Source organism: Dromiciops gliroides, chromosome 4, assembly GCF_019393635.1.
Source record: "Dromiciops gliroides isolate mDroGli1 chromosome 4, mDroGli1.pri, whole genome shotgun sequence".
Classification (NCBI taxonomy): Eukaryota; Metazoa; Chordata; class Mammalia; order Microbiotheria; family Microbiotheriidae; genus Dromiciops; species Dromiciops gliroides.
Genome location: NC_057864.1, coordinates 73,618,382 through 73,637,179, shown reverse-complemented (window position 1 = coordinate 73,637,179; position 18,798 = coordinate 73,618,382). Strand labels below are relative to the sequence as shown.

The following is an 18,798-nucleotide window of genomic DNA, read 5'->3' as shown; positions in this document are numbered from 1 at the left end:
CCACAAAAAAAGCTGCTAGAAATATTTTTGTACAAATAGATCCCCTCAAGTTTAATGTGATTGAACATATATAACCTATATCAGATAGCTTGCTGTCTTGGGGAGGGGGAAAGAGACAAATTTGGAACTAGAAATCTTATAAAAACAAATGCTGAAAACTCTCTATACATGTAAACTAGAAAATAATAAAATATTTTTATGATTAAAAAAACCCAAATAGGTCCCCTCCCCTTTTTAAAAATCTCTTTGGGATACAGACCTAGTAGTGATATTGCTGGATCAAAGGGTATGAACAATTTTATAGCCCTTTGGACATAGTTCCAAATTGCATCTATCTATTCTTAAAACTATTCCAACATGGCAGAACTTTCTAGAATTTGAGCTCCACTGGCACAGCCTTCAAGAATTCTGGGTCATCTCCCTGGCACCATGAGAATAAGACATAGGACATTTGTTAATAAAGGATATCTTTTCTTTCTTTCTTTCTTTCTTTTTTTTTTTTGCAGGGCAATGAGGGTTAAGTGACTTGCCCGGGGTCACAAAACTACTAAGTGTCGTGTTGGAGGCCACATTTGAACTCAGTTCCTCCTGAATCCAGGGCCAGTGGTTTATCCACTGCACCACCTAGCTGCCCCGATAAAGGATATCTTTAGAAAATATTTTGGACTTATTTATTGTGAGCCATTTATCAGTCCCTTTGCCTTTAGAATAGATATGCATTATTCTGTAAAAGAAAAAAAAAGGTATATATTGATATGCCATACCAAATAGAATAGAAGAATTGTTTCTGCTCATCCATTTTGCCATTGTTATTTCCTACAATTTACTACTTTGTTTACAGTAAGAAGAGGAAGCTAAAGAAGAGAAATTTGCTAGGAGAATGATGAAGACAAATCTATAATGCTGGACAGCATTCCAAAAAAGGTAAACAAAATGGCAAAGGGCTTCTGCTATATGCTATATGAGGATCAGTTGAAGGAGCTGGAGATTTAAGCCAAGACTTGGTGAGAAAGGAGAAAGAGTGTTATCTGTCTTTAAATATCTGAAGGGCTGTCACCCAGAAGGAGGATTAGATTGGCTCCTTTTGACACCTAAGAACAAAACTAAGAACAATGGGTGGCGATTGCAAAAAGGCAAATTTATGCTTATCAGCAAATCAGAGCTATCATCCAAAAGTAGAATGGGCTTCCTCAAAAGTTAGTGGATTTTTTTTTATTGGTGATCTTTAAGCAGAAGCTGGGTGACCATTTGTTGTTCATGCTAATAACAGGGATTTATTTTGGAGTTAGAAGTGGGACTAGATGGCTGCTTCCAACTTAGAAAGTCTGGGATTGGATAACACTAGGAATCACCCATTGAGATAAGATGATAACCCTCTCTGCTATTAAAATATTAGATACACTTGGCTGCCTTCTCTAATTTCCCATTTCTGTTTTACTTAATAAAGAAAAAAGGACAATGTTAGAACAAGAGTTTTTGTAAAAAATCAAATTTCTCCAGAAAGAACCTCAAACCAATGTATTTTAATTAAAAAGGTTCCCATGTTGAAAAAAATAAGTCAGAGTAAAATTTGATTACAAATAATAACGATGCCTTTTGTTTATTTAAAAAAGAGTATTTCATAATGACTAATTCAAAAGGAAGGCCCTTGAGAAAATTATGTGGGATATAAACAATGTAGCATCATTTTCTAGGGAATTAGGTGAAAGAGAAGCTTTTATTTTTCTTAAAATAAAATATAGGTTTATATACTTGATGCTAAAGCAAGTAAATTTACCAGAGAATAGAACAAAAGCACATCTTTGAGGGCTTCTTCCATGGTTCTGTTAAAGCGACTTTTTATTACCATTCTTTTCAGAACAGTATTAAACATTAAAACAGAAGGAAATGAAAAGTAATGGAGAAAAGAAAATGGAAATAAGGCAATGTGATAACAGCTTATATTATTGCAGGCATGAGACTTAATTACCTTCTATTAGAAAAAAAAATTAGCCCTTTCCTCAGGACAGCAATCTTTCCTTTTTCATAAAGTCAAAATGAAAAATATAAGAAAAATGATCATTTCAGGCCTAATACTCTTTTTTAGCTCTAGCAAAATAATTTTATTGAAATATATCTAGCTTAACCCTTTACCTCCTTTTTAAAAAAAATCACTGGTAAAATAAGTTCTGTGTGATATCATGGTACATACACAATGCACTTTAGAATACACAAATGCTGGGGCAGCTAGATGGCGCAGTGGTTAAAGCACCAGCCCTGGATTCAGGAGTACCTGAGTTCAAATCCGGCCTCAGACACTTGACACTTACTAGCTGTGTGACTCTGGGCAAGTCACTTAACCCCCATTGCCTAAAAAAAAAAAAAAAGAATACACAAATGCTGCAAAAGAGTATGTGTTTATGCAGGGAAGGGGAGGTGTCTCAAAATGACACAAGAGATGATACTGACATATATAATTTAAACAAATGACCTAAATTAAAAAATATATGAAAAAGCACAATTGGAAACAATTGAGTCTCGCCATAATTTTCTACACTTCCTTTGCTAGCATTAAATACAATTATTTTAGAAAATATCTTTCTTTTAGGGACCAGTCTTTATTTTTTTCAACTACAGGGAAGTCATGCAGTCATAAAGATATAGAGGTAGCCAGGTGGCGCAGTGGATAGAGCACCAGCCCTGGATTCAGGAGGACCTGAGTTCAAATCCAGCCTCAGACACTTAACACTTACTTGCTGTGTGACCCTGGGCAAGTCACTTAACCCCAACTGCCTCACCAAAAAAAAAAGTAAGGACATTTTTGACAAATAATGATTTCTCAGGAGTTTAATAATCATAATAATACCTTGAACAGTGGACTATCAACATTTTTTTGTTATCTGCATTGGGTTTACAACTTATCTTTATGGAGTGGCAAAGAAAGCTCACTAACATGCCACTTTAACTGAAATATGTATGTAGCAGACCAGGTAAAATTTAATCATGAATGTTTAAATGTGTGTGAAAAATCTACAACTGTTAGAGAAAGTAATTTTCTATGATGGAGAAAAATATTATTGTTGCATCTTGGCACTTTATAATTAATAAATGTATATAATTTGTAAACCCCCCCCCAAAAGAATGGGTAGGATCCGATGTCATTTCAATCTAAGCAAATCAACCCAACATTTATTGAGTTCTTATTATGTGGCAAAACACTGAGTAAAGTGAAGAATGACATAGCCCCGGCCCTCAAGTCTCCTGCGGAGGGGGGGGGGGGGGGAACACCCGCACAAAAGTAATTATAATACAAATGAGAAAATGATGAAAACCTTAGGAGAGGTTAAACTCAAGTCAGTCTGGAAAGAGAGAAGGTTCACTTCTAGCTGGAGGTGATTAAGGAAAGGTATCAGTGGATCAGGGAAAATATCAGGTATAAAAAGAAGGTATTTCAAAGAGACACCAATTCTGACTCAGAAAGAGGAAGAGATAAGTCTTCAAAGTGCAAATGAGAGGAGACAAGACAGTTCATGTTAGATAGCCTCAAATCCTCAATAAAGTAGATAATAAATATCATTTGCTAAAAAAGGAAGGGCAGGCTTGATGTTTGGGATTTAAGGAGAGAAAAGGTTTATAACAGCTACTGTGAAGAAAATGACAGGAGGTCAATATAAGGAAAATAAATGTATTATAGAGAAGCTGATTGAACAGCTTTCTGTATCATTTAGTTCTATAGTATTATTTTATTTTAAAAAATTACTTAATTCACTGAATGGATTTTTAAAATTTAGTATTACTAGCTAAGTTTTGGTTCCCTATTTCATCTTTTTTGTTTATTGGTTTGTATTGGTTTTTTTTGTTTGTTTTTTTGTGGGGCAATGGGAGTTAAGTGACTTGCCCAGGGTCACACAGCTAGTAAGTGTCAAGTGTCTGAGGTCACATTTGAACTCGGGTCCTCCTCAATCCAAGGACAATGCTCTATCCACTGTGCCACCTAGCTGCCCCTCCCTATTTCATCTTAAGAGAATCAGAACTACTTAAATCTCAATTGTTCACATTTGTGGAGGAATATAGTAAGATAGGTAATTCTGAGCAGTGCCTCATTTTTTAAAAATTACATATTTATGGATGTATTATATACATTTAAATATGTTCCAGCCTTCCCTATGTTTAAATAAATTATTAACTATAATTCCTTTTCTTCCTCCCTTTCTTTTCATTGTCAAATTCCTCAAACTTTCATGCCAATCACTTCCATTCTTATTATTCACTTCATCTGTTCATCCCTATAATAAGGCTTCTAACCTGTCACTCCTTTGAAAAATTTTTCCTATAATTCACTTTTTTATCCAGCTCAAGCTCCATTCTTTTTGTTTGTTTGTTTTTGTTTTGTTTTTGGCAGGGCAATGAGGGTTAAGTGACTTGCCCAGGGTCACAAAGCTAGTAAGTGTCAAGTGTCTGAGGCTGGATTAGAACTCAGGTCCTCCTGAATCCAAGGCCAGTGCTTTATCCACTGCGCCACCTAGCTGCCCCCTCAAGCTCCATTCTTGATAAAACTTGTTTGGTTAAGCGGTTTGCATAAATAGCCTCCAAACTGATTACATGTATATTATTTTAAAATTAAGAAAAACATTCAAAAATGTCTTGCCTTAAAGAAGCTTTTATCTAAGCAAATGTTGCAGAGCTATACTATGTCTATATTCTCCAAATTTGTTAACATAGTGCTTTATTCATTATGTTATACAAACATTTGGTGATAAAAATTGTTCTCTTTTTGGAAAGTGAAATGTAAATAAATTCCTTTTAATAGTTTAATGAAATTTATTTGTAATATATTGCTCCACAAATATCCTCTATACTTGATTATATTCCCATAATAATAAACTTACACATATATACTCTTTAAACCAATTTTAACAACCTATGAAGACTTTTTTCATTTAAATGTTCCTCAATGTAAACCAGAGAAAAGGCTTTCATTTAAAAAATCTTATTAATGTTGTTAACAACTTAAATCCATGAATAAATAAAAATGATTAAAAATCTGTGTTTCTCTATTATGGGGATTTGTTGTAATAAAGTTTTTTCTTAGCCCCAAATGTCAAATAAAATGGGGTACATTTTCATTGCTAGGCATGATATTTTACCCATATTCACTGACCTATTTTCTTTGCTTTCTTCTCTCAAGGTCTAAAAATTTACCACAGTTATATCATAGCCTGAAGAGACAATCATGGATATATTATGGAATAATGAAATTCAGAGGATGATTCATTTTTAAGACTGGAAGAAAGAGAACTGAGACTTTAGCTTTTGTGTTCCTGGTTTCAATTGGAACACAGACTTAAATGCTTTTGGGGAAAATAACATGAGGTCCTGTTGTTTGTTAGATGAAAAAAATGCAACATAACCACGAAAGGCATGGTAACTACATCTTTCTTTATTTGAATCCAACTTACCACCATTGTAGCTAGCTTCCAGAAATAAAGACCAAATTGGATTAAAAAGTATTTATATGTAGAAATAATAATAATATAGTATAAAACTTCTTATTAAAAATTTGGTCAACAAAAATTGTTGAAGTCATGTTACTACACTGCCTTTGCTCACTTCTGATGACTTAGTTGTGTTTTAGGATTCTGTGAGTTTGTTACTTCCCTATTTTTACAATGCAAATATGATTTCTGTTCAACTGAGCTTTTCCATTTATTATGGGGTACCTTATTCCAGAGCAGTCCTCGAATAATGAATAGCTTGCTATACCTGATAGTTCTGCAGCAGGATAAGACTGAGGTAGAACTCACTGAAGGCCAGTTTAAGGTCTCTAATGTTCCTATATTGAACACGTTTTTCATGGGACAGGTGGAAAACTGGATTTCTGCGCATTCGAAGTGTAGAAACAGCAGTTGTTTCTTTCTGTACATCCAGTGAGGAATGAAGCTCATTTTGAAGGGTAGAAAACCTGCGTTGAGCCTCTGCAAGTTTTTCTATAAAGAAAAAAAGAAAGAAAAATTTCAAATGGAGAACACTTAAGAAGTAAATCCTTATGAGCCAAAACCTATAGGTGTTTTGCCCTGGTTTCTACAATTCTTCTTGGGCTTTAGCTTTAGTAAGCAAGAAAAACCCAGCAGTTAGTCTTACACTTTATTTCTCAGACTCTGAGGGGAAAGTGTCGACTCAATATTTCAAAGAAAGACTGCAGTGAGATCAAATAAATAGAAAATTATACATGAGTGTTCACAATGATCAAAAGTTGTATGTTGATGCAAAAACCCATCTTTTTAATGTCAATATTCTCACGGGGATGATATATGCCTGTGAATCATACAACACCATCATCCTCAGTCTCCTGCTACACATTTACCCTGAGGGCTGGTCAACTTTCCTATGCCCCCAAGGAACATCCTGCTGAGCCAGGACTCTATACCTTCCTTCTGCACCACCTGATCTGCAGCCTCAGGTGAGAAGAAGAGATAAGACCTTCCTCTGACTGTATGCCTTCCATCTCCTGCTAGCCCTGTCTCTGAGGGACAGCAGCAAAAGGCCAGGCTGGGCTGATTTCCTTCTGGGCCAACCCAAGGCAACTTGCATCTCCTGTTGTCAGACTGTATTAACAACAAGAGAAAACCTTGAGTACAAAGAGAAGCAAACTTTCTCTTGACCTCAAGCCTTCCAAATATTTAGTCCTGTGCCTATCTCTCGAGGAAAGAGAAGAAAGTTGGTGACAACTGGGATTCCTTCTGCTGTGTAGATTCAACTTCCACCTCCTATTGTGCTATTTAGTGTCTAATCTCAAACCTTCAAAGGGGAAAGAAGAAGTAAAATGGGGCCTCCCACGTGACTCAACTTTTCATCTCATGCTGTATTTGTCTTCAACCCAATCCAGCCTTCCTTGGGGAAGAGTAATGGCACTTTCCTTTCAATGATGAACAGTCTCATATCCAGTCATACTCTTCACATCCCAGTGATTCTGAACCCTGCAGGTCATTAATCAAACCCCATTTTCCATTCTCCATCATTCAATTCCTTATCCTCTTCTCCCACCCCCCAAATTCCAACTAAACACTACCATCCCCTTCCACTATGCCTGTTCCATAGGCAACAAACTTTCCTCCATCCTAAATCTCTTCTCCCACCCCTTCCCTCTTCTAGTTATTAGAGAAATCTGGTTCTTCCAATGACACAGTGTCCCTACTCAACTCTTCCACTACTGGCTATATATTGGCTATATATTCACTCATTCCTCTTGCATAAATGGTTGAGTTAGGGGAATTAGAATACTCTCTGCTCCCTACTGCCACTCCCATGTTCGTTCTCTCTCTCTCTCTCTCTCTCTCTCTCTCTCTCTCTCTCTCTCTCTCTCTACCTCCATTACTCAGTAGCCTCTCCTCTTTTGAGCTTCATTTTATTCATCTCTTTCACCTCACTGAAAATTTGGCAGTTGTTGTCTATGGGCTTTCAGGCTATCTCCTGTATTCCTCAATGAATTCAACACATGGCTTACAAATTTTCTCTCCTCACCAATTCCTGCCCTCATACCAGGGGACTTTGACATACATACTAACTTCCTCAAAGACCCTAATGAATCAGTTCCTCAACCTACTCACTTCTCATGTCCTACTCTTCCATCCCACCTCAGACGAACAAAAAGATGGTAAAAACCTGGACCTTGCCATCACCCACAAACGCACCATCTGTACACACAGAACTGTGAACCCTACTTCAGAAGGCTATCTACAATAGGTGCCTTCATTTAATCTTCTCTCATTCTCTTCTTGGCTTTCAATTTCGTCATTCCATCAAAACTGCTCTCTCCGAAATCATCAATGATCTCTTAGTTGCCAAATCCAGTTGCATTTTCTCAATACTCCTTCTCCTCAAGTTTTGACACCACTGATTACTCTCTCCTTTTTGATATTCTCTTCTCTCTAGTTTGTTTTCCTCCTACCTTTCTGACCACTCCTTCTTAGTCCCCTTTGCTAGGTCCTTTCTCAGACCACACCCTCTACCTGTAGGTGCCTCTCAGGGCTCTGATTCAGGTCCTCTTCTCTTCTCCTCCATATTACTTGGTGATCTCTTCAGCTCACATGGATTTAATTACCATATTTATACTGATAATTCTCTAATCTACCTATCCTGCCCCAATTTCTCTGCTGACCTCCAATATCACAGCTCCAGCTGCCTTTCAGACATCTTGATCTGGATGTCCAGTAAACATCTTAAACTTCACATGTCGAAAATTGAAGTTGTTATCTTTCCCCCTAAACCCTCCCCTCTCCTCTACTCCTTACTCTAGAGGGCAACGCTCTCCTCTCAGTCCTTCAGGCTCACAAGCTAAGTGTTACCCTTGACTTTTCACTATCTGTCAAACCCCAATTATTGTCAAGGCTTGTCATTTCACCTTCGGACCATCTCTCACCTTTGCCCTCTTACAACGCTACCACTCCAGGGAGGGTCCTCATCACCTCATGCCTTGATCAATAACTTGCTGGGGCAGCTAGGTAGTGCAGTGGATAGAGTGCTAGCCCTGGAGTCGAGAGGACCTGAATTTAAATCTCATCTCAGACACTTACTAGTTGTGTGACCCTGGGCAAGTCACTTAACTCCAATTGGCTTAAACACATAGGGCCATCTCCAGTCGTCCAGATAGATAGATAGATAGATAGATAGATAGATAGATAGATAGATAGATAGATAGATAGATAGATAGATAGATAGATAGATAGATAGATAGATAGATATCTTGCCATTGAACCCAGATGGTCCTGGAGGAGACAGTGAGGTTGGTGGCCTTGCACAGCCCTCCCTTACTTAAATCCAATTCAGTGCAAGTCATGACATCACCCTGATATCTTGGTACTCCTCAAGAAGGAAGGACAAACAACAACAACAACAACAACAACAACAACTTTCTGGGTAGAGACTATCTTTTGTCTTTGTATATCTAGTGTTTAATATAGTAACTGGGACATAGTAGGCACTTAATAAATATGAGTTTATTGGCAGAAAAGATAATGGAAAGACTCAAACTAAAGGTAGCACTAAGTGTAGTATAATCAGCTAAAAATTATCTGAATCAAGGAAGTAATAAAGAAAACATATACAAAGTCATGTATGACAGGAAACATTACACATGCAAGGCAGTAAAAACTAGACGATAGATTGATGACTTGAGTACTACCCTGGTATCTTCAAGATAGGAGAAGAAAGCTTGATGGGTCCTCTATTATGAGACTTATAAGAGGATATAATTTAGAATCACATAGGATGAAATGGTTCTGATCTACAGTGAAGTACCCATACTGATGAAATCAGTTTCATTTAAATACAGCCCGTATAATATAGTTGTTCCATATTTTCAGAAATGATCTTATAAGACACTATTTTCTCCAAGATTAGGAAAGAATCTCTTGCAAAATTTAAGGATCTTTTTTCAGTCTTTATTCTTCTTAAGTTCTTTCTGACATGACACTGTAGATAATATCTTTCTTATCAAAACTAATTATCGTTTATCATATCTAACCCTTGATCAAGAGATCATAGGTGTTGGTGTTAGAAAGAAGGTGAAGGTCATCTCCAGGGTCCTTCACCTGGGATTTGTGAACTTGTTTTTTAAAAAAAATCTTAACAACTATATTTCAATATTATTGGTTTTCTGTGAAATCTTATATATTTTGTTTTGTGCCTTTAAAACTGTAAAGGAATTCTGAGAAGGGATCCACAGGCTTCACCACACTGCCAAAGTCCATGACTTAAAAAAAAAAGTTAAGAACTCTTGATCTAGTCCAATCTACTTATGTAACAGAAAAGAACACCGGGTACCATAAAAGTTAAGGTACTTGTTCAAGATTACAAAAGTAGCAAATAGTAGAGTCAATATACACCACCTTTCTCTTCTTGACAATTTTTATGATGTGCTATTTTGATATCTTATTCTCTAATTGATATCCTTCTTCTCATTCACTTATCCAACAAGCATTAATAAAGTAGCTACTATGCTCCAGAAATTATGCCAGGTGCTAATAATACAAAGACAAAAATTAGCAACTGACTGGATGTGATAGGATGAAGGAGAAGAAAGAGTCAAGGATTAGTATGAACCTAAGGGGCTGAGAGAATGGCAATGCTCAAAAAAAAAAATAGGGAAGCGTCTGTTTTAGAGATGTTAATCATGAGCTGCTTTGGGGACATCCAGGAAGAAACAGACAACAGTCAGTTAATGATCTACAACTGAAGTGCAAGACAGACATTAGTACTTAATATTTGTTTGCATTGTCATCTCCACAGAAATGATACTTGAAGCCATGGGAGCTGCTTATATCCAAAGGAAAGAGAGTAGAAATTTACGAGGGCCCAGGATAAAGACTGTAGCATAACAATGCTAAGTGGCACGAAATGGATGGTTTTACAATGGAGATTAAGCTTAGAGAACACTCAGAGAACTCAGCAAAGTTCAGCAAGGTTGCAGGTTTTAAAATAAACCCACACAAATAATCAGTATTACTTTGTATTATCAACAAAATCCTTTAGGACAAAACAGAAACACACACACACACACACACACACACACACAGTAAGGGGCTAAAATTCTAGATAGTCTGTCTAAAATATCTAATGAGTGGTTGCCAATAAATTATAAGCTTTAGCAAGAGTTAGACTTTTAAGCATTTATTAAGGAGAATAAGAATTTGGTGAAGAAAGAGAGAAAGGCCTAGATTCATCTATCTATCTCGGGGAGCTACAGTTCTGCTCCACTCTCCACAAGAGTCCTGGTGAAAGAGCCTGAGAGAGCCAGCCTCGCCCCCTCTTCCTCCCACAAGCAAACGTCACTTCCTGACGCCAAAGAAAAGCCACATGGCCTTGCCCTCAGAGGCCTTCTCCTCATGGTGGAGCTTCCCTACAGTAAGTCTCCAGCAGGTGGCATCATTCTAATTGTTACTCTCTCTCTCTCTCTCTCTCTCTCTCTCTCTCTCTCTCTCTATATATATATATATATATATATATATATATATATATATAAATTGTTTTGATGGTTACAGCTCTGTAGTAGTTTGATGTCTAGTACTGCTACTCTACCTTCCTTCACATTTTTTTCATTGATTCCCTTGATATTCTTCTTGTCCTTTTCTTCCCCGGATGAATATTGTTATTTTTCCTAGTTCTATAAATTCTAGAAAAATTCGTTTTCTAGTGCTATAAAATTCCTTGGTAGTTTGATTGGTATAATACTGAATAAGTAAATGAATTTGGGTAGTATTGTCATTTTTATTATATTAGCTCAACCTGCACATGAGCAAATAATATTTCTTCAATTATTTAGATTTGTTTTTCCTTGTATGAAGAGTGTTCTGTAATTGTGTTTGTAGAATTCCTTTGTGTGCCTTGGTATGTACATTCCTAAGTATCCTATCTGTTTTGACATAATATCCTTAGGAATGTACATACCAAGGCACACAAAGGAATGAGACTAGCAGTCCTGGACATCAAACCATACTACAGAGCTGTAACCATGAAAACAATTTGTTGCTGGATAAGAAATCAAGTGATTGATCAATGAAACCAACTGGATGTATACTATACAAAAGCAAATGAACACAATAACTTAGTGTTTGATAAAACCAAAGATCCCAGCTATTAGGATAAGAACTCACTATTCAACAAAAACTGCTGGGAAAACTAGAAAGCAGCCTGGCAGAAACTATGAATGGAACAACAATTCACACTATAAGCTCAAAATGAATACATGAAGAAATGATTTCAGATTTCATGAAGGCAGATTTCAGAAAAACCTGGAAAGATCTAAGTGGACTGATGCTAAATGAAGTGAGCAGAACCAGGAGAACATTGTACACAGTAACAGCAACATTGTGTGATGATCAACTGTGATAAACTTGGCTCTTCTCAGCAGTGCAACAACCCAAGACGATTCCAAAGAACTCATGATGGAAAATGTTCTCCATATCCAGAAAAAAGAACTGTGGATTCTGCATGCAGATTGAACCATACTGTTTCTACTTTTTTGTTGTTTTTTTCCTCTTTTTTGAGGTTTTCCCCTTTTGTTCTGATTCTTCTTTCACAACGTGACTAATGCAGAAATGCGTTTCATGTGATTGTACATACATAGCCTATATCAGATTACTTTGTGTCTTGGGGAGGGAAGGGAGGGTGGGAGAAAAATTTGGAACAAAAAATCTTATGAAAACAAATGTTGAAAACTCTTTTTGCATGTAACTGGAAAATAATAAAATGCTTTTATAATTTAAAAAAATGAACACATGATTTAGACATAAAGGGTGATATAAGAAAATTAGGGAAGCATGAATTACCTGACAGATCTATGAACATGGGAAGAGTTCATGACCAAACAAGAGGTTCACAGGAGGCAAAATGGGAAATTTTTATTACATAAAATTAAAACACTTTTGTACAAAATGAAATCAAGATGGCCTAAATAGGAAGAAAAGCAAGAAACTGAGGAATAAAATATTTGCAGCAAGTTTCCCTTACAAAGTTTCTCTTCATTTCTCAAATATATAGGGAACTGAGCCAAATTTATAAAAATAAGAGTTATTCCCCAAATGATGGATGGTCAAAGGATATGAACAAACAGTTTTCAGAGGAAGAAATCACAGCTTTCAAGTCACATGAAAAAATGCTCCAAATCACTAATAATCAGAGAATTGCAAATTAAAACAAGTCTGAAGTACCACCTCACATCCACCAGGTTGGCTAATATGATGTAGAAGGAAAATGGAGGGGATGTGAGAAAAATAGGTCTACTAATGTACTACTGGTGGAGTTGTGAATTAGTCCAACCACTCTGTTGAACAATTTGGAACTATTCCCCCAAAGCTATACCACTACTGGGTCTGTAATCCCAAAGAGAGCAAAGAAAAAGGAAAAAGGACCTATACACACACAGATACTTAACAGCAGTTTATAGCAGCTCATTTTGTCTTGGCAAAGAATTGAAAACCGAGGAGATGTCAACTGAGGAATAGCTAAATAAGTTATGGTATATGAATGTGATGAAACACTATGTGCTTTAAGAAATGATAAAGGAGAAGGTTTCAGAAAAACCTAGGAAGACTTATATGAATTAATGCAATGTGAAGTAAGCAGAACCAAGAGAAAAACGTACACAGTAACAGAAATATTTAAAAAATAATCAACTGTGAAAAACATCAGTAACTCTGATCAATACAATGATCTACCACAATTCCAAACTTTATAATAAAAATAGCTATTTACCTCCATAAAGAGAGCCGATGGACTCGGAGTACAGAATGCAATATATTTCCTCTCATTTTTCAAAACATGTCTAATGAGGAAATATGTTTTACATGACTTCATATGTATAATAGCTATCCTATTTATTTCCTTCTCAATGAGGGGGGAGGGTGTGGAGAGGAGAAAATTTGGAATGAAAAAATAAGAGACAGAGATCAGAAAAGAAAACCAAGCAGCATCAGTGTCTTAAAGGCCAATGAGTGAGAGTGTTCAGAAAGAGGGGGAGTGAAAAATATTAAAGATTATGGAAAAGTCAAGAAGGATGAGACCTAAAAAAAGACCACTAAATATGTCAGTTAAGAGAGTTGGTCACCTTGCGTAAAGCAATTTCAGCTGAAGCCAGGATGCAAAGGAGTGAGAAGTGAGTGGAATGATGAAGAAGTACAAGTATCAAAGGCAAATGATTCTTTTCAGGATTTTGGTAGTGAAACCAAAAAAATGAGAGAAGACAAAAGCTTGAGGAAAAGGCAGAGTAAAATGAATATGTCAAGGCTAGAGTAGACAAGAACAAGGTGTAGGCAGCAGAAAGAAGTCATTATGGAAGATGAGAGAAAATGAGATCTCAAGTATAAGTACAGAAGTGTTGACTTTTATAAGGAGAAGAATCATCACTTATTCAGAGAGGAAAATAATGGAAAAGGAGATGCATGAAGATGTAGAAGGGTTTTGAGGCATCAAACAGAAGAGAAAGGAGAGCTAGGAGCAAACGGCTTTCCAGAGAAGCAGCACAGTAGAATGGATATGGCCATGAACTTGGAGTTAAAAGGCCTGGCTCAGACATAGCTGTGTGACCAAAGGCAAGTTATTCCACTTCTCAGTTTCCTCCTTTGTAAAATGGGGATGATAAGACCTGCAGTATCTATCTCACAGGGTTGTCAGGAAACACAAACAAGATAATGTACATGAAATGCTTTGCAAATTTTAAAATGCTATCGTTTCAGTAAAGTAGGAGGTAAGGACATCTGAGAGAGGGGAGCTGGGAAGGCACTGGGTCCTTGAGAAAAGATGGTCTGGAACTGCTGATGGGAGTAGACTAAACAATTTAGGAAGAGTGAAAGTCTTGCTGTGCAGCCATAAAGGTCCATTTGAAATCAGATAACATGAAGATGGAGTGCACCCAAAAGGAACAGCAGTTTGACATGGAAGAATCACAGCCTTACAGCCAGAAAGGACCTGAAGAGCTCCTTCTGGCAATGTCCAGAAGTTGATACATATAAACTGAGAAGGGAGATGGTTGGAATAGTCTAGTGTTGAGAATTGGCAGAGTGTGAACAGAAGTTTGTCGAAGTAAGACTTAGGAACTCATATATTCTTTCTAACCTCTTTGGACTTCCTTCCTGCACTCATGCTCTAGTCAAATTGGCTTGCTCTCTATTCTACCATACACGGCATTCCATCTCTAGCTTCCACTGATTGCACTAGCAATCAATGATGCCAGGAATTGATTCCCTTCTCAACTCTTCTTCATATAATCCTTCTCTTCAACATGCAGTTCAAGTACCATCTTCTGCTCATATCTTCCCTCCTCACAAATGACCTCGTATTTAATTAATTTCCATTTATTCTGTATGTACTTATGGTCTTCTCCATTAAATATAAGCTCCTTAGGGGTAAGAAGTATTGCGTTCATTCTATTTGTATCCCTAGCACACAGTATAGTTATAGTGCCTGATGCATTAAGCACTGAAGATGCTTAATAAGTGCTTGTTGAATGGCTAACTGATTGAAGAGAGAAAGTCAAGGAAGAATAATAATAAAGGTCAAGACAGTGAAGAAAGGAAGGTAGGGCCAGAGCATGGGCTGGGAGAAAAAGGAAGAAATGAAGTAAAGCTTAAAGAAAGAGGCTATCAAGGCATAGTGGCTGAGGGAGGGTCTACTACTATAAAGAGAAATATTGAGGATGCTAACTCCTGGCCCAGTGCATCACAGAACATGAAAGAAACAACAACAGTGTAGAATATGCCCTGTGATGCAATGATCTCTAGAGAGAGCCACATTTTCTTAAACACAAGGTGGAAAGCATGAAAAGAAAAGCACACATGAAGGTAAATGTGAGGGTTCCAGGGGGTACAATGGAAAAGAAAGGCAAAAGAAGAATGGAACTTGTCAATTAATGTGATATCCTTCTCCAACGGCTAACAACTAAACATACCACTTATCAATACTTTCATGTTCACCATAACTGAAACATATAAATAAATTTTAGCTAAATGGAGGTGAAAAGTTATTCTAAGAGAAACCAAAAAGAGTTGTCAAGAGTTGCTTTCGTTGTATTTGAAAGGCAACAAGAAATATAAGGATATTTGACCGCCTTGCCTTGCTCTGCTCATGATGAACATTAAAAGATTACCATGGGGGCAGCTAGGTGGCGCCGTGGATAGAGCACCAGCCCTGGATTCAGGAGGACCTGAGTTCAAATCCAGCCTTGGACACTTAACACTTACCAGCTGTGTGACCCTGGGCAAGTCACTTAACCCCAATTGCCTCACCAAAAAAAAAAAAAAAAAAAAAGATTACCATGAAGATAACTGCAGTCTCTTGCCAACATGTACTATAGAAGATGAGAGAAATTATATATGAAACTTGAAAAGAGCCTCCAAACTAAACCTTAATACTTGCTAATGTCTATGTAACACTAGAGATAAGTATGGGACACATATGTAAGAAAATATGATTCAGGATTAAGAAATGAAAACACCAAATATCTTCATGCCTTTATAACATGAATATATGTTAAAATGGGAGTCAGAAGGTATTAGTAATGGCAAGTACTAAATAATATCTCATAGAAAAATGACAATTTTCATGTTTTAGTTTATATATTTCTTAAATTTTTACTTCGTTATCCTAAACTTGATAAACAACAAACATGAATAATTCGATGTACAAAGAATAGGAAAAAATTATACATAAGGCTGCAAAATACTATAGAGTACAGCTCATTAAAAATACATATATATACACGCTCAATAGGTTAGCTTCAAAACTGTTCTATCTATCCCTTTGATCATACTATGTTCTCCTCTATATATTTTTCTTTTGTTTTGTTTTGTTTTGGTTTGGTTTGGTTTGGTTTGGTTTTTCTGGTGGAGCGATGAGGGTTATGTGACTTGCCCAGGGTCACACAGCTAGTAAGTGTCAAGTGTCTGAGGTAGGATTTGAACTCAGGTTCTCCTGAATCCAGAGCTGGTGCTTTATCCACTGGGCCACCTAGCTGCCCCTCCTCTATATATTCTCTCTTTATTTATTTATTTTTTTTTGCAGGGCAATGGGGGTTAAGTGACTTGCCCAGGGTCACATAGGTAGTAAGTGTCAGGTGTCTGAGGCCACATTTGAACTCAGGTTCCTCTATATATTTTCAAAAATGTTTCAATGAGAACTCTTTTTTGTGATATGATTATTACTAATCTGCCTCTCCCTCCCCATATGTCTTCCTGCCCTCCCCCAAAACATTCTTCTTAACAAATAAGATAGTCAATTCAAATAAATCCCATAAGTCCATACACTGGCCATGTCTGAAAGATGTCATATTCTATAACTCTAGTCTATCACCCTTTTGTCGAGAGATAGGAAACATGCCTCATCATTTCTAACTGAAATAATTATCTTAAGAGAGAACAAGCTGTTACTCATGTAGGAGTCATTTCTGAATCAGCTTTGTACAGTTAGACACAAAAACAAAACCAAAATTAACATGACATTAAAAGAAAGGGTAAAGATGAGAAGGGACCAATGTATAATTATAATAGCTCCAAATAAGCTTTTGATACAATCAAATGGTAAACAGATTTTTTAAAAGACACTGCCATGGACAGTTACAATTTGCTAAGTCAATTTAACCAACATAGGGAGGCAATCATAACAATGAACATGGCAAGTAGTTCACAAATATGTGAACATGATATATCCTCAAACCCAGAGATTCCACTGCTAGGTATATACATGAAGGAGATGAAATATAGAAAGGCCTCATACACAACAAAATATTTCTAACAGTATTTTTTAGTAGTAACAAAGAACTGGAAAAAAAGTAATATATCCACTGACTGGGGAACAAATTGTATTACATGAATGTAATGAAACATCAATGCACCATAATAAAAGATGAATATTAATAATAGAGAAAAGTACAGGAAAAATTATATGAATTGATGGGAAAGGAAGTAAGGAGAGGTAGAAAAACAATAAACATGGTGACTATAACTATATAACCTGAAAGAACAACAACAAAAGAATGCTATGTAATTAAATTGATCAAATTTAGCCATGAGGGAAAGATAAGAAAATGCAACATCCTCTCTTCTTTGCAGAGGTGAAAGATTATGAATGGGAAATAATATATATGCTATCAGACTCTGATGGTATGTTGGTTAACTTTGCTGAACTCCTTCTCTCATATACACGCGCATGTGTGCACACGCACGTGCGCGCGCGCACACACACACACGGAGTTCTCTAGGTGAGGGAAGGAGACGACTTATTTGGAAATGAAGAAGGCTCTATGTGTGCCTTTATGTGTGCATCAAATGAAAGAAAATTTGGGCAGCCAAGGACAACAGAGGTTCAGAATTAAAATTCATTTGCAAAACCTTATGAAGGAAAGTACTGGCATATTATGTGCAATATCAACTTAACAGAGCAAGAAGAATGGAATGGGAAAATAAAAAATATTCACATAAAACCTGATTAATAGAGAATGTTCCAACAGCATTTAAAGATTGCAACTGGGAAAAAAAACCCTACAAGTATAAGAAAAATAGCACAGAAATGAATTCAATTTGAGGATAAAAAATGTGCCTTGAATTTAAAGTGCAATTACCACATTGGGACCCTAATATCTTTCTTTTTTGGGGGGGAAGGCAAGGAGGATTAAGTGACTTTCCCAGGGGTCACACTGCTAGTAAGTGTCAAGTTTCTGAGGCCAGATTTGAACTCAGGTCCTCCTGAATCTAGGGCCAGTGCTTTATCCGGGACCCTAATATCTCAATCCTGAATGTCTATATGACAAAGCTGAAATGACATGTAAGATGATGAAAATGGAAAAGCAATTAAAGTAGATCAAGTATACATAAGTGAAATTCATACTGGAAGCAACACAATTTTGACAGTTTTAAGGTACTAACTCCTAAGATAACTGCAAAAGGGTTATACAGGGCAACCTAATAACAGCTACGGGAAAATATCAGTGACAATATTAACACATAAATACTTAAGAGCACATCAATGACTACTGACTTACATGTCTATGTTCTCAACTCTATAAAACTTTTTGAGAACCATCTAACACTCATATCAAGGTTCTCCTTGATGAAAATATGAAAAACGCGGAGAATTTCACCAATCATTTTCACCAGCCCATTACATTTGCACATTAGCATATTTGGGATTAAACAGTACAGTGATTATAAGATCCTACCCTAATTACTGATGATAAAAAGGGAATTTGATTTAGAGAGCTAAATGCAGTTTCAAAAGGTTTCATCTATGCATATGTTAAGATATTCAAAATTTAAAAAAAAAGATATTCAA

The 18,798-nt window shown here is 36.5% G+C and overlaps 1 protein-coding gene across 1 annotated transcript in view; it reads right to left on the bottom strand.

The window, feature by feature from the left end:
• Window positions 1–18,798, bottom strand: part of XPR1 (xenotropic and polytropic retrovirus receptor 1) — a 219,728-nt gene that overhangs the window by 73,297 nt on the left and 127,633 nt on the right. The window contains exon 4 of the mRNA XM_044000388.1: window positions 5,743–5,966. Within this exon, the coding sequence (XP_043856323.1) occupies window positions 5,743–5,966 (224 nt within the window). The remainder of the gene's footprint in view (window positions 1–5,742; window positions 5,967–18,798) is intronic.